The following is a 16077-nucleotide window of genomic DNA, read 5'->3' as shown; positions in this document are numbered from 1 at the left end:
AAGCCAGAAAACATGGTCATTCAGTGGGGTTCTTAGGTTAATTTTTTTGAAATGATCCCTCCCAGCTCCGTTATGGTATGTATCACTGTGCTTGGACAGCTGAACTAAAGAGCTGAGACGGGGGGAGCAGCGTGGGCAGCGGGTATCAGAGGCCAGGGGAGGCTAAGCCTTCCCAAACAGCCAGCCTGCCAAAAGGGTGCCCGGGCCATGGCCTCACCCGCGCTCCGCCCCGAGGCCCTGCCCTCAGTCCGCCTCTTCCCATCCCTGCTCCGCCCGCATGGGGTGAAGAGATGTGCATGACTAGGCAGGTGGGGGGCCTCGGGGAGGAGGTGAAGACGCGTGAGTGGCGGGCGGGGGGGTCTCGGGGGAAGAGGCATGAGAAGCGGGCGGGGGGGGCCTCGGGGGAGGGGGCCAGGCGGGGACAGGCCTCGGGGTGGGGCCACAGTCCAGGCACACCCAGCCTCCCCAAATGGAGGAGAGGTGGCTCCCCCAGCAATATGATCACTGCCCTTGGGGAAACCCAAAGCTCCTGTCTCAAAGGCTGGGGTAGCGCAGGAGCTGCAGTTGTGGGAAGCGGGGGGGAGTCAAAGGGAGAGCTGGAGAGCAGGGGGTGGGACGGGCATAGGGAAAGGTGGGCTCTCTGTTTCCAGGACATCGCTCAAAGGAATGCCAAAGTGCAGAGCCTGCCCCTGCCCGTCAAGGCCAGTAATCCATAGGTGGAGCTCTTCTGTCATCTTTTTCCGCTTACGTTGCTAATAAGCCCAGGAAATAGCTTCCAAGGGAAGAAAAGATGCCTCCCTTAGCGTGCGTTGCCAAAAAGGCTGATAACGTCCTCTGCAAAGCTGGATGTTTGGGGGGCTTTTGCAATCGGGGAGAGAAGCCTGTCAGAGGAATTTCTCTGAAATCCTGCGTGAGGTTCTTCCCCAAGCCGATGTTCTGATCACTCTGCTCCCAGGTGGCCACAGGTATAGGAGCCAAACTGCTTTTTTCTGCCGTAGAAATGTCATCCATCTCCGGTTAGCTAGAAGTCAGGCTGGCCAAAAACTTCCCTGGAAAGATACGGGTGAAATACACTCCCCGAGGGGCCTGATCCATCCCGCCTGGCTCCTTGTGCCATCATTCACATCTGTGCAGGGGGCAGGGGTCAAACACTGACAAATCAGGATAGTAGCATTCAACACTCACTCTGTGCCCAGGCGTGGCTGACTCCACAGGGCGCGGGAATGGAGAATCCAGCCCCCATCTGAGCTGTGGCTTCCCCTTGCTCCGTGCTATTAGACATGCCCATGTCCGTTGTCCTCCTTAGACTCATTGGGGTTTTTCTCTATTGTAGGTCCCATCTGGAAGCATGAGGCGAATCCCAGGTGCTCTTTACCAGCAAGACCTGCCCAGTAACCAGGATAGATGTGGGAGTGGCGTACCCCTGCCTATTTAACCAAGCCTCATCCTAGCCACCTACCAGCGAGAGACCATGCTTGTGAAGGAAGGATCTAATCCCACAGATGTAAGAGAAACGAGTGCCTTCTAGCCCTGCCCCTCGGTATCATGACAGGAGAGACCCAGCATGTTTATGCCGTCAGTGATACTGAGTCCAGCTCCAAAGATCAAGACAAAGACTTTGCCTTTGAACGTTTCAGTGGGAAAGGTGGGGAGGAGTTTAACGGTAACTCCCTGGACACCTCAGAGCTGTGCTTGCACAAAGGGACCGAGAGCGGGTCCCACTTTCCCAACGTCAAGGACAAAGAGCCCCACAGCCAACGGGAAGCTGTGATCAGGCCGCAGCAAGCGGGCAAGATCGACTTCAAGTCCCTCCACAACAAGCCCAAGTTTTCCAGCGATGGCTCGTGGGGCAGCATCAAGGGGAGCCCGCAGTCTCCCACGGGGAAGAGCCGAGTGAGGGATAAGAACAGGCGGTCTGGGAAAGGGGAGCGCAGTCACCACCAGCTCTACAGGCTCAGCATTAGCAACTCTCGGTCCAACCCCACCATTGGCATCGCCTACCCCCAGCAGAAGGTCACCCCACCCAAGAAGCCAGAAGTCAGCCGAGGACCCAGCTCAGGAAGCTACCGATTCCACGTGCCCAGCATCCCCGAGAGGGAGGCGGAGCTCGAGCAAGAGGACCTGAGCTTCAACCAGTGCTTCCCGGAGGTCTCCTCCAGCCTTACCTCCGGCAACTATACCTCACACACGCCAGCCGCCGCACGCCAGAACCACAGCGGGAAAGGACAGCCGTCGGCTGGCCTCCCCCACAAAAGCCCTGGCACTAACGGGCAGTTACACTATTTAGAGTTCCAGGCAAATGGGAATAAGTCTTGGCCTTCACCGGACAAAAACTTCCCGGGTGCTAGCTATGGTATCTCTGCTCCGAAACCATGCCCCTTCCCCGAGAGTGGCAAAGCCAGCACGCACTGTCTGGGCTCCTTGCCATTTCAATACCCCTTCCAGCCGCTGCATGATGTAGCAAAGGATCCTTTCCGTAATGACACTACCAGCCAAGATTATATGGATGTTTCACTGGCAACTAACCAGGTGATTCATGGTGCTTTCGGCTTTCATTCTTCCTCCAGGGACTGGCAAGAGGAGGCTCTGAGCAACGGCTCCTATGAAACCGTAGCCCCAGACGGCAGGACATATGGCCTGTCTTCTCAGCCAGCTCAGTTCCTACATTCCTTGGCCCCAGGGGTCCAGCAGCAGTCCCCTCTGCCTTGCTACAAAGGAAGGAACCAGCATTCCAGTGAGCTCAATGGTGCTCTCTCTTCTTCTGGTGCTATTGACCAAACTCCAAGCACTTTCCAAGAAAACCAATCCGTTTTCCCACCTAGTTTACATGCGACTAGTATGCCAAAGCCAGTGAGTAAGGGGCAGCCTTCACTGAAAGACAATGGACCTAGTCAAAGGATACTGACCCAAGGTAGCTCTCTTCGAAGGAATATGCCACAGAACTCTCTCCCCCAAGTGCACTTTCAGAACAAAGTTTATTGCGGTTCCCCGGCGAGCGGCGTAAGCTCAGGATCGGTGCCTTTTGAGAAAAGCATGCCCAGTACACCTCAAGCCCACCCCCGGCTCTTGCAAGCCTGGGATGGAGCCAGTAAGGCGTTCTCTCCCGTGGACCAGACTTCAGCACCTTATTCAAACCCTGTTGGAAGTCAGTTCTCATTCGAGTGCCAGTCCAGTCCTGAGCAGAGGCAGCACGTGCAGAAAAACTCCAGGATGCCTTGGCAGCAAATACATCTCACCTCCGCAGTGCCCAGCCAGAACAGGATAGAACTATCCAGACAGCTCCCCAGCCAGAAATTCCCATTCCCCCTGGGCACCTCGCAATGGCCAGGGGGCAGCAGTCTGCAGAAAGGCACCTCCAGGTATCACAGCCAGAAGCTCCTGGCAGGGGAGGGTCTCGTGGTGCAAAGGAGGGACCCCACCCGGCAGAGCTGCGGCTCAACGAACGCTTTCTCCTTTGAAGGTGGGAAGGACACCGGATCTCCCACATGCGACTCCAGGAGCAAACCCCTCTTCTTCGGCATGAACCAAACGGTGCCACCAGCCACCTCCAGGAGCTCTCCCAATCCGACGTTGTCTCTGCCGCCGTCAGCCTTGGTGGCAGCTTCACCATGCGAGTCTCCGCTCCCGTCACCTGTCCCCAACCCCACCTGCAGCAGCACGTGTTCTTCTCTCTCGCCTATGTCCAGCAGCCCGGTCAACCACAGCTTCGAAGACAGCCAGCTGTCTGCAACACTTACCCCGGCACCCTTCTTTCACCATCCCTGCCACCCCTCGGACATCCTGAACTCCAGCTCACTCCACTACCACCCGCCAGACTCCATCAAGCCCTTCCACTTCCCCCTGGACGCCCCAAAGGACGAGCACCTTCTCAAATGCCTCCCGGAGACCCAGTTCCACAAGCCAGATGTCGACATGGCCAAGGGCTGCCTGGATGCCTTCGAGGGGGAGCCGCCTCCCCCGCCTTACTCCTCCCATCACCTGCTGGCAAACTCGCTGAGCAGTGCAAGCCTGGACCAGCTGGACGTGCTGCTGACCTGCAAGCAGTGTGACCAGAACTACAGCAACCTCTCCTCCTTCCTGGAGCACCGCCAGTTCTGCGGCTCGCACGCGGCTTTCCAGGGCGAGATGAGAGACGCTCCCAGGGGGGCCGAGGCCAGGAAGCAGCTCCCCCCAGAGTCCACGAAACACTCCCAAGCCAGGCCAGGGCCATCGCTTTCTCCTGACACCCATTCGCACCTGCTCGCGTTAAACAAGCCTGTCAATTTCCTGTTAGACGGGGAAGGCAGAGGGGAGGCAAAGGAGGACCCGCTGAAAGGCCATATATTTCATGGGCTAACCACAAATTCCTTGCCACTTACTGCTTCCGACTTAGAAATCGATGATGCCAAGCTGGATAGTCTGATCACGGAAGCACTGAATGGGCTGGAGTATCAGTCCGATAACCCCGAGATTGACAGTAGCTTCATAGATGTGTTTGCTGATGAGGAACTCACGTCGGTGAAGGGCCCGGGCAGCGGGGTGCCGCACAAGGTGAAGGACGGCCCAGCCTCGGAGAACAAACTGAAGCACGCGGGGAAGGACGAGAAGCCAGCGAGTCAGTCGAAAGCCCTCTGTTACTATGAAGAGGATCATCCCAGCAGAGAGCAGGCTCAGAGCAGCGCGTCGGGGACACAGCATGTTCCTAAGAGGAGACTGGCAGGCAAGTTCACAGACCGAGGGAACAAAAGGCTGGAGAAATCCAGTGTCAAGGAGCTGGCTCAGGGCAAGGCTGCAAATCGGGTGACGACTGATAAAGCACAGCCTGACAAGAATACCAAGCTGAAGACGGGGAGGAAGGGTGATGGCGGCTCTGTTGCTCCAGTGACTATGACCAAACCTGACTCTGATAAAAACCAGCCCAGAAGCCTTAGTGAGGATGCTTATCTGAAGAGTGAAATCAGGCCAAGTGGTACCACCCCAGGGCCTGTCAATAAGAACCCCAAGCTGCTGCAGTTCTCAATGAAGGACGTGAAAAAGCGGAAGCCGAGGAGTGGCACGTGGAGCAAGGAGCTCATTCATAAAATCGTGCAGCAGAAAAACAAGCTGCACAAGCTGCATGCGAAGAGCGATAAGAACACGCCGGTCTCCAGAGCCACCGAGAGGCTGCTGCCGGCAGCCCAGGACAGTAAATTCGGTGAGTACGAGTACATGTCGGATTCAGATGACGAAGGGGTGGCGTATGCCAAGCTGCACGGCAGAAAGAAGCTGGGGTCCACGTTGAACGGGCGGACCAAGCACAGCTTTAGCAAGAGGCGCTCAGGGAGAGGTGAGAGGGCCAAAGAGAAAGAGCCAACCTGGACCTATAGCCCGCAGAGAGATGGTCAGGAGCACAGGCGGGCCCCAAGCAATGAAGCAATAAAGAAAGATGGCGTTGCAGCCAGAATCCGAAGGCGAAGCAGCCGATCGTCCACCGGCAGCAATCATAGCACTAGCCTGTCCAGTGAAACCGGCGCTAGCCCCCCAAGCACTGAAAGGGCCGACTCTGACAATGAGAAGGAAAGCGTCCAGAACAGAAGATACCCAGATAGTTCTAAGCACCTCACACCACTTCCAAGGAACCCGCTGAACCTTCTTGATAAAGAGACTCTAAAGACGAGCAATAAAACCAAAGCAGGCTTTTCCAGAGGGACAAGGAGGTTTGGCTCAGCCAAATTTTTGCTGACTGGCTCCACGACACGTCACAGCGATAGGTCACACATTTCTCCGGCAGGTTGTATGAACGAGGAAAGCTCACCAGAAAGCAAAGAAAAACAACATCACAGCAGAGACGCCTTCAATAAGAGTCCCATCAGACTTTACTGTGAGGAGGATGCAGAAGAGCAGAAAGGAGCCACTAGCCATGCAGGTGAGATAGCGAGACCTAAGCCAGATGCTCAAGATTCCACTGATTTGACAATGACCAGTCAGAGGCATCGGTTTGCTGCTTATAATGAGGACACCCTCACTTACCATACAGAAGAGTTAATTCCTCCCTCTCACGTTGGTACTGATGCCAGCCCTGGACAGGTGAGCGCTACCTATTCGCCTGCTGGAATCAAGTACTTAAAGGAACATGGACTTTGTGATGACCATAAAGATTATGCTGCTCCAGTCGGCTGTTACAATGGGGATCCTGTTGGAATGATGCTAGCCATCAAAGGACCCGATACCTATGTGAGCACTGACGACACACTTTATGACCACAAAGACCTATCCAGTCGCTATGATCCTAACCTTTTCTCAAAGCCTCCAGCCGTGGGGGCCTCACACATTGACGATATGTACTTATGCCAGGATGACATTAGCACCAGTTCATTTGAGCAGAAGCACTCTGATTTCACCCCCTTTGCCTCAGAAAATCAGCAGACCAAAGTGTCTTCCCCTCTTGGCTTTGACTCCTCTTCAATATTCGGAGAACTTCCCGTAGCTGAGTTTGATACTCCATTATACGACAGCGTCGCCACAAGTAAGGACAATTATGTCCCATTTGGATGCAATCCACCCAGCAAAACGATGCCGTTTGAGCAGCAGTATCCTCCGTTTCTTCAAGAGAAGGACTGGGGTCTAATGGAGGAAGTGTCTCCAATTTTGTCGGAAGACATTGGTCAGTTTCATACCCTTTCGGTGGAAAAGCCATTAGCTAAGAAATTCCCAGATGAGGGAGCCATAACGCACAATCAAATGTCTTTACCTTTGTCAGACAGGATTGGAGATTATAATGTAGCTTTTATGAACAATATATCAGATGATGAACTGGAGATCAAGCGATTAGTTACAGAACTGGAAAGTCAGCTGCAAACCAGCAAATTAAATAATGAGGCATCCGACGTCCATCAGAAATCTGAGCAACACATCGGCACACAGCTGAGAAAAGCAACTGACCAGTTTTCACCTATACACATGGATCAAGAGACAGGGAATGAAAAGGGTTTGTTCTTGACAGATGCCCTTGGGAATACAAACCTTCTTTCCACAAAAGTCTGTGTGGGCCAAAGTTTAGTGAATGAGAAGCCTACAGTTCCCAACATAGATGGCAACTATAAGAACCACCAGGATTCTTGGCCCTGCCCAGCAGAGTTTAATTCTTTAGAATCAAGCATGTGTACACCAGCTGCTGAAGATTCAATCTCTGTAGATCATTTCTGTTCCAAAGAGGCCTGCGATAAGTTCCCGGAAGCTCTGAAGGATGCTGAAACTTCCAAGGAAAGTGACTCCAGAGAGATGGAGAATGAACCTTCCCAGGTTATCCCTGATTCATGCATGCCAGACAAATTAGAGGCTCCAATCTACACAAACCATATGATAAAAAGCCCTGCCATTGTTACTGATACCTTGTTCCCTAAAACTCTAGAGGCAGCTGAACTAAATAAACACGATATTTTTCCATCCCTGCCAAGTAAACACGGAGCTGACGGGTTTTCTGAGCCAGGGAAAATGGATAAAACCTTTGACGATCCTCCAGAGCTGGAATCTTTCAGCAGCCACGTTTCAAATCTGAAATCTGAATTTGGGTTTCAGGAAGATCGGGTCCCCACCTTGGATCTCGCTTTGTCTTCTCATGCCAAAAATGACATGGACTCAGAAGAAAGAACTTTAGACAAAGCCGAGTCACCCAAAGTGCACTTTGAAGGTGATGACAATGGACCTGTTTTATTGGAAGAGACCGAAGAAAGTAAGGATCCTGCAGTCTACCAAACCCCAGGGCCCTTTGACAAGGCTAGCAACCGGAAAGCATTATTATTCGATATACTGAGTGTGTCCAAAGAGACTGATTGTGGTACAGAAAAGGTGCTAGCCTCCCAAGAAACTACAGCAAACCCATTACAGCAGCTCCAGCTGTTTGTTGCCCGGACAGTCAAGAATAATGAAGAAGAGCTGATGATGCCATGCTTCCCAATACTGCTCTCTGCCAACCACCAACCTTCAAATGCCAATATCCAGTCTGAGCAGGAAGAGGAAGGCGAGAATTCAGCATGTGTTCATGCATGTGTAGAGGGGAACGAGCCCATGGGAGGAGAAGCAGAGAGCACGGCTACCACATCAGAAGCAACTGGAGTTTTTCCAGAGGCAGGTGAACAGCTGGAATCGTTCAACGAAACAGACCCCTACACTGCAGAGCAATCCACATTTGCAAACCACAAGCTGCACAATGATGTAACAGAGCTGCAGCACTTAGCGGATGAATGTTCCGAGCCGAGTGACATTAATATCTGTGCAGATGGCGTATCACAAGAGCATAATAACCTCTCACCATGCAGCAGCGCAACGGTAACCCCATTGCTAGGGCAGGTAAAGAAAGCTGATCAGATTGTGGAGGAGCAGGAGCAAGATAAAAACAAAGCAACCTTGGCATTTAAAAACCACAGACAATCCTATTTAAGCCATAGTTTGTTTGAGAAAGAAACATTAGGCAATGCACTGACAGAGACACTAAAAGTAAGCGCTGCTGAATGTAATGCTTGGTCTGAGGGAGCTAGTCATCAAATGCAGTTGTCATGCACCATAAAAACCAAATGCATAGGGTCAACCAATAATCAGGTGGGACATGAAACACAGCTTCCTTGCAGTGCGTCTTTGGGTCCTGCTAGCTCTTTGAATCCTTCTGAAGATCTTCACCAGGAATATAATTTGTTGCATGAAACTAACATCTATTCAGTAAATGCTCAGCTTCCTGAAGATGGCAGTGGAAAGAAAAAGCAGGCCCTTGACACTTGTCACTCCAAAGAGGACTCTCTGGCCAGTTTGCCTTTGCAAACTAGCTTTTCTCACCACCAATATTTGCAGAACAGTAATAATGAAAATGTAGAGTTCTCGGACTTCAGTGTGCAGCTCTCGGAAGAGGATAGTTACACTGCCCCTGTGCTTAACACAGAGACTCAGTCAAGTTCATTTATTGTAAAAAGGTTCAACTCTGACTCAGAGAAAAATCTAGTTTGCTGTTCCACGCAAAATCCTTTAGAGCAAGGAAAATGGAAAGACACACGTGTCTTTCAACCCACTCTTCAGCAATGCAACACCACTGCTCCCGCACCTTTGGATGCTATTGGAAACATTCGTCATTGTCTTGCTGAAGACATTCTAAATAATTTTGGGCAATCTGAAAAAGAAGGACCAGCAGAACCTCATGTTCCACAATGCCCCGGTGAGCTGGCAGTTTCTGGTTTGGAGATCGAAAGCCCCCAGAAATTGCAAATGAACGACTGTATTCTTCCCTGCATGCCACCTTTGGATCAAAATGACATTCATGATGGGCTGCCAGAAAGCACTTGTGCTGAGCTGTTATGCCCTCTTTATAAAGGAAGCAAGACATGCACTGTCACAGACATGATTATTAATTCTCCGTCAATGCCTCTGCAGGGCATCCATGCTTGTCAGCCCACACCAGAAACCAAAGATTACTCAACGCAGCCCACTAATCTTTCGCCAGTTGGAGAAAGAGACGGAGAGGTAAACTTAAATCAAGAAAAGGAGCTTAAAAAGTGCCATTATAATGGAAATAAACATCAAAATGAGCCAGAGGCCGCGTGCAATAGCTTTGTCATTCAACAGATCCCAACTGTTGTAAGTACTGCCTTTGAAAGGACAGCAGATTCTGGCCCTGTTGATCAAGAGGTCCACCAGTTTACAGAGGTGCCGGAGATGAGACCTAGTGACCCCTCCAAAAATGTGGATAATAGAGAAAATAATTCAAAAGGAGATGACTCGGAAAGCCATGGGGCTGAGAGTACTGGAGGAGACAGCAGTTGTATGTTAAATAACATGGAGCAAGAAGAGGCGAGTGGCATGTTTAAAAATATCCCAAATGCATCCAGAAACGGGCATCTGAAAGAAAAGAAAGAAAATGGCCTCCAAGTCACTTGTGATATTTGTTCAGCATCTTTTAGATCCAAACCAGGATTGACCAGACACAAAGCTGTAAAGCATCGGACGAAAAATGACGGCACACTGCTGCCGAGCAAAACTTCAAAGTTCAGTTTGAATCTGCTGGAGAAAACATCTAAAATGTCCAAGAAAGTCTCTAGGAAAAGCATAAAGGCCACTGCCAAAGAGAGAATGAATAACACACAAATGCCAACCAGCACTGTTGGACATGTCTCCAAGAAAACATGTGCAGGTCAAGAGAAGGAGCCCAATGCACAAATGCAAGAAGTAGTTAGTAGAGTGCTCAGTGACCTCAGTGTCATATCGCTTGAAGTGTGCCATGAACGTCATCACACAGATATTCTGAGTAAAGAAACAAAGACAAAATCTCATAGCTCAGATACAGGGGGATTGGATGAATCAGTGACAGAAAAACCTGGTCCTAGAAAGCAACCAAATAAACGGGGAAAAGGCAGAAGAAGCCAAAGCAAAGATCCTGGGGGGTTAAATAGAAATTTAGAGAAGAAACTAAGTAGAAAAGCAAGAAGGAAAGTAAAGATGTTTCCCAATGAAAGTGAAGTCAATGGATTGTCCGACCTGGAGAAGAATGCTGTTGATGGTCCTTCCAATGTTGTTTCCAGTAGAATCAACTCCAGTCTGTCAAATGTGATTGAAGACTTAGCTGAGCCAGGCAGCTGCATCTCAGCAGAGGAACAAGACAGGCCATGCTCGCCCCAGCAGTCTCACACAGCAAAACGGTCACCTTGCATAGTTAAGCATGCAGATGAAGTGGGTGATTGGGTCGTCTCTTCCATGGAGACAGACAGACAGGAGTCACTAAAGGTCCCCGTGAGCTGTCAAAAGCAGATGGAAGATCCAAGTCAAGAAGAAAAGGCACAGGCCAAAGAGAAATGGGCAAGTGGGTTCATGAAGCAAGTGGAGAAGGGGTTGAGCAAGGTATGCAAAGAACAGCACGATGATGGTGTTGGCACAAATGTGAAAGAACGTGAGAATTCCTTGGGAGAGAGCAATCATGGGAATCATAGTAATGCCTTCGGGCATCCCTTGAGTCCTTCCAGACCAGATCTGTCGTTAGAAACCTGTGAATCTGAAACGGACAACAAGGATCCCATTAAAGGCATGTTGGAAAATGCTTCTGATGACAGCCCTTGTTCGGCAGAGTCAAAGCCCTGGCAAAAGGGAGAGTTGCTACAGAGAAAAGAGTCCTGCACTGGTGATGCAACTGAGCCAGACCTGCAGGGTTTATTTGACGATGACGTCACATTTGCACAGCTGTTTCCAAGGGACAACCAGTTCACCCGGAGGAAGTGCACGCGCGTGTATGGGAAACGAACCAAGAAACCCAAACCTGTCACTGATGCAAATGTCGGGCCAGTGGGTGCCATAGACTTCTTTCCCATCCGGCTGGCTTCAGACCTCAGTGAAACCAGCTCTTTCTGTGTCACCAGGGATGATCCTTGTGAATATGAAACCATCTCCATTGACGATGCCTTGATGCTAAACATGTGTCACAGCAGTAAGCCAAAGGGGTGTGATGCCAGCTCCAACGCTTCCACAAATATTGCACTGCAGCCAGATTATGAGAAAAACAGCCAAAGGAAGGAGGTCATTGACCTGGAGGATGATAACATGTTAACCTTCCTCTGCCAAAACAACCAGATGGAAAACATTCCGAACTTGAACATTTGGGGAAGTCTTGAAAAGGAGGCAGAAAATCTTCCTGCTGATGAAATACTGTTCAAGTCCCCTACGGAGCTTGAAAATGAACATTCAATAGCAGAAACTAGCCCAGAACCCCCAGAGCTGGAAGAGGGACCCTTCAACTGCAAGATCAATGAGGACCAAGGCTCACCTGAGTTTCATACGATAGACATTGAGATGTTGAGTGCAAAGTTCAAGATGCAGGACATGTGCTTTTTCAGCCCTTGCAAAGATAATCCTGGCCATTTGGATGAAAGCATGGTGTGTTTCAAGCAGAAGCCAAGCCAGCATAGCAAACACAGCAAAAATAAGCTAGAAGATGGGAAGCCAGGCAAAAATCGCAACGATATGAACATCAAGACTAAGGATAAACAATACAAATGCAAAGTGTGTTTCCAGTGGTTTCTCACCTTAGGGGAACTGGACTTTCACAAACTCACCCATAACCCTTCCCCTCCACCTACCTGCTATATGTGTGTCCAGCGCAAATTCAGCTCAAGGGAGCAATTGAGGGACCATTTAAAAGAGAAGCATGCAAAAAACAAAGCTGGCCTGTGGGCTTGCGGGATGTGCCTGAAGGAGATTTCTGATGTCTGGATGTACAACGAGCATCTCAGAGAGCATGCCACGCAGTTCGCTCGGAAAGGTCAGGCTCAGAAATCAGCGATGGGTCTGCCCACCTGCTTCAGCGAGGACAACGCTGCGGTCACCCACTTCCTGAACACCATCATGTATCGGAAACCAAGCAAGTCATCCAAGCTGGTGGATTCCGCCAGCAAACACCTTGCCAGCAAAGAGAACAAGAGCCTAAAAGAGCCACCCCCCAACCAAGAGGCAAAGGTAACTAAAGACGCCTTGGAAAGCAGTGTCAGAATTAAACCAGCTTCCTCCGCCTCCAGCTCTTCCAAAGGGTCTGCCAGTCCATCTCCAGACAATATGCCAAAAGGTGAAAGCACTCAAAAAGCTGTCCCCATGCATCCGGACTGCAAGGATCCTTCCAGAGATTGCCATCACTGTGGAAAACAATTTCCCAAGCCCTTCAAGCTCCAGCGCCACTTAGTGGTGCACAGCTTACAGAAGATTTACTTGTGCCACAAGTGCCCAATGTTCTATCCGGAAACCAAAGAGCTTCGAAGCCACCTGAGTCAAGATCATGGGATAGCAGAGGAGCCGGAGATCAAGCACACCACGCTGTATGCGTGTGAGCTCTGCGCGGACGTCATGCATGTCATCAAAAAGTCGTTCATATGCAGCATGTGCAACTACACCTTCTCTAAGAAAGAACAGTACGACAGGCACATGGAGAAGCACCTGGCGGGAAGCAACAAGACTTTCAAATTCAGAGGGGTCATGAGGCCTGGCATCTCCTCCAAGGATGGCAATGAGAAAATCAAAGAGGAAAACTATCCAAGGGAGGACATGCCACCACGCAAGAAAAGGAAGCTCACACACCATGGCAGCTTGGATCCACACAACCCACCGATGCACCTTGACCATAGTAATGATCTACAGCTAGCTGATGTGCCTTTACCATCTCCTAGTGAGTCCTGCCCTGAAACAGGTGATGACCCTGGAGCAACTTTGCCCCAAACCTCTGTGAAAACAGAAGACCTCGTGGGTGACTTCAAAGACCTCCTGGCTGAAATGGAAAAATCTCAGTTCGATACCCTCCCGCCGCCCCCTTGCCTGTCTCCTTCTCTGCCCCAGGCTGTCGTGAGTAATCCAGAGCTCGGTTACACCACGATGCTTTCCATTGAAGAACTAGACAAAGGAGCCTTTGATGGGAAGCCTCTTCCTTTCTTGGACTCTTCTGAATTTCGTATGGACCTTTCTAATTTAGCTCATAACCAGGCAACGGATGGAAAGCTATCTCCACCTCATCTCACTGAGAAACATGGGCATGCAGATGGCCAAGAAAAACCAACCACGGGCAATCAAAGAGAACATGTGGTGGGGATATTGGACAATCCCAGTTCACGAGAAGAGCCTGTCGACGAGATCCCTTGCCTCAAACTAGCTAAGAAAATCCCAGAAATTTCTGCACCAAAAGTAGACGCTCCACTGGCCAAGGACGCTCATAAAACATTGTGGAGCAGCCCGAATGTAGATGATGCTCCTAGGGAAATTGCATCCAAGTCCAATTATTCAGAGTCCGCCTACCCCTCTCTGCCTCTGAAGGTCAAGACAGCATCACCTGTTCTAAACAGGGCTGCCAAAGATTCAGCCCCTCAGAAGAAAACCGCAGGCAGTCAAGTGAGTGGCGAAGCTGCCTCCGCTGCAACTGGTAATGTGGGCAGCACAGAGGAGATCCAGAAACCCTGCTCACTAAAAGAAAAAGCCATGCCTGAGACAGGTGTCTGTGTCAAAGACGGCAATGCCAGTGCCAGCGTCAGAGAAATAGGATGCAATCAAAACAAACTCTCAAGTCAACTCAAAGCTGAGGGAGTGGCCAACCCTGTGAAACATGGCCACTCGGATCCAGGTAAATACTTGGATAAGCCGGCTCTGAACGGGCCTGGCAAGCTGCACCCAAAGAAGCGAAAAGAGCACAAGTCTTCGAATCACAAAGGCAGCTCAGCGTCTAGGGAGAACATTGAGGGAGATGGGAAGAAGAAGAAAGCCCGAACACCGGGCCCTGGGAGGAGCGACGGGGCTGGAGAGCTCAAAAGAGCCGAATGGACTAACAACGAGGCTTCTGCCCTTTCCCCCGGGAAGAGGGAAATACACTGCAACAAACTGATCCCCAAGCCCAGAATGTCAGGAGTTGGCAACCAGCTGAAAAAGATGGCGCTGGACACCTACAATCAGAAGAAGGTGACTAACCGTCATTCCAATGGAGACCTGAAACGTAAGAAGGACATCCTGGGGAAAACCTTTCACCATCTCCTATCCAAAGGCCCTGCCACATCCCTACACAGCTCTTTAAACAGGCACAGAGCTGTCCAAGGTGCTAAATCTGCTGACTCTCACAATTACAGGACAGCCGAATCCCAGAACAATCTCCTAAGCCAACTGTTTGGACAGAAATTAACGAGCTTTAAAATTCCTTTAAGAAGAGATACTTCAGAGTAATTTATGAAAGTGACTTATGGTGATCCTCAGCTGCTTTCATGGGGTTTGCAAGGGAAAAATTATCAAAGCATTAAATTCGTTTGTGTAGCGTGATTTTTCTGTCTAGTTTAAATGAACTTGCACTGCAGTCTCTGTGAAATAGTTTGCTTTGTGTCTACTAATCTACTTTAATTCACCTGATTTATCATGCAAATGCTAGAACTTTGATGTTGCTGATGATTTTCATGAACTGAAATTGTAATCGCTTTGGGCAGACTGAATCGTCAAGAGCAATTGCTTTATTGCAGAAGTGCTGAGGTTATAAGGATACTTGCAAATCTCAGACCCTTTTGAGACTGCTTCTGTGTTATCTTTGTACAAAGTACTTGAAGAGATGAACTTCATTCCATAGACGTCTTATTCAGAAGGTGCAGTACACTGTAGAAAGCAATTTTTTTTTAAGATTTTGCACAAATAATCCTGTACAATTCATTAAATTGGGAACTGGCCTACGACATGATAAATTCAAAAAAAAATTAAATTAAGAATCAAGTGCCACATATTTTGACAGCCATTCCTAAGAATTTTTTTCTATGTTGCCAAGAAAAAAATGAACTAGCTTGCTTGCTGCGTGGGCCTATTATAGTGTTTCAAACATTGATGCCATTATTTGACCACTGTAGATTATGTAAATGCATGAAAAATGAGAATAACGCTAGCGAACTGCACCTTGACATTTGTGACAAACTTTTTTTGTTTCACCGATAAAACTGTGCCAAATTACCAGACCAGAATAGTACTGTCCAAGTGACCATAACGGTATAACTTCTAAACTATCTTACTGTATTGACTTAGTAGCTATATAGGTATCCGCTTTTTACTATGCAGTTACTGGTGCTATTTTTATTTTGTAATGTGAATACAGACTTCCTTGATTTAAAAATAAAAGGGAACAGATAGGAAGTAGCAGTGACCTGTAAAAGAAATCAAAGCAGGAAAATAAAACTTTTTATAACATCCTGTATGCTGGTACTCCACAGTGTTAAAAAGGTTATGTCATGTTATCGAGCAGGTATACAACTGAACTTTGAACCAGAAAGAAATCTCAGGTGCAAATGAGGACATGGAAGATACTTAAATACTATTGAAATACTCCCAAGTCAAGGAGGTGAAGTAATGCACTGATGTGATATGAACAAATAGAGTACTTTGCGTCTGTCCTGCAAAAAAAAAATTTTTTTTTAGTTTTAAAAGGGAAAAAAGAGGCTTTATCCTGTTAATATGTATCTTTACTGTCCTTTGTATTGTATAAAAAACTATTGTAGGTAATTTACCTTGGGTGCAATGTGTTATGTCAAAAGTTTTTATTTTGATATTTTGTCAGAGAGGAAAAAGAGCAAGAAATGCCTTTTTATTATGTCGTAT

General features: G+C 49.1%; 1 protein-coding gene across 1 annotated transcript; it reads left to right on the top strand.

Annotated features, from left to right (window-relative positions):
- The first annotated feature begins 1545 nt into the window (after positions 1-1545).
- Positions 1546-14673, top strand: ZNF469 (zinc finger protein 469). The gene has a single exon (XM_065416313.1). It carries the CDS (start codon positions 1546-1548, stop codon positions 14671-14673), a length of 13128 nt encoding a protein of 4375 aa, XP_065272385.1.
- The last annotated feature ends 1404 nt before the right edge of the window (positions 14674-16077 follow it).

Source organism: Emys orbicularis, chromosome 14 (genome assembly GCF_028017835.1).
Source record: "Emys orbicularis isolate rEmyOrb1 chromosome 14, rEmyOrb1.hap1, whole genome shotgun sequence".
Classification (NCBI taxonomy): domain Eukaryota; kingdom Metazoa; phylum Chordata; order Testudines; family Emydidae; genus Emys; species Emys orbicularis.
The sequence above is the reverse complement of the archived record's forward strand: the minus strand, read 5'-3'. Positions and strand labels throughout refer to the sequence as shown.

Excerpts from the sequence above, each read along its gene's own strand:
- ZNF469 (XM_065416313.1), top strand. The coding sequence starts at position 1,546 with ATGACAGGAGAGACCCAGCATGTTTATGCCGTCAGTGATACTGAGTCC.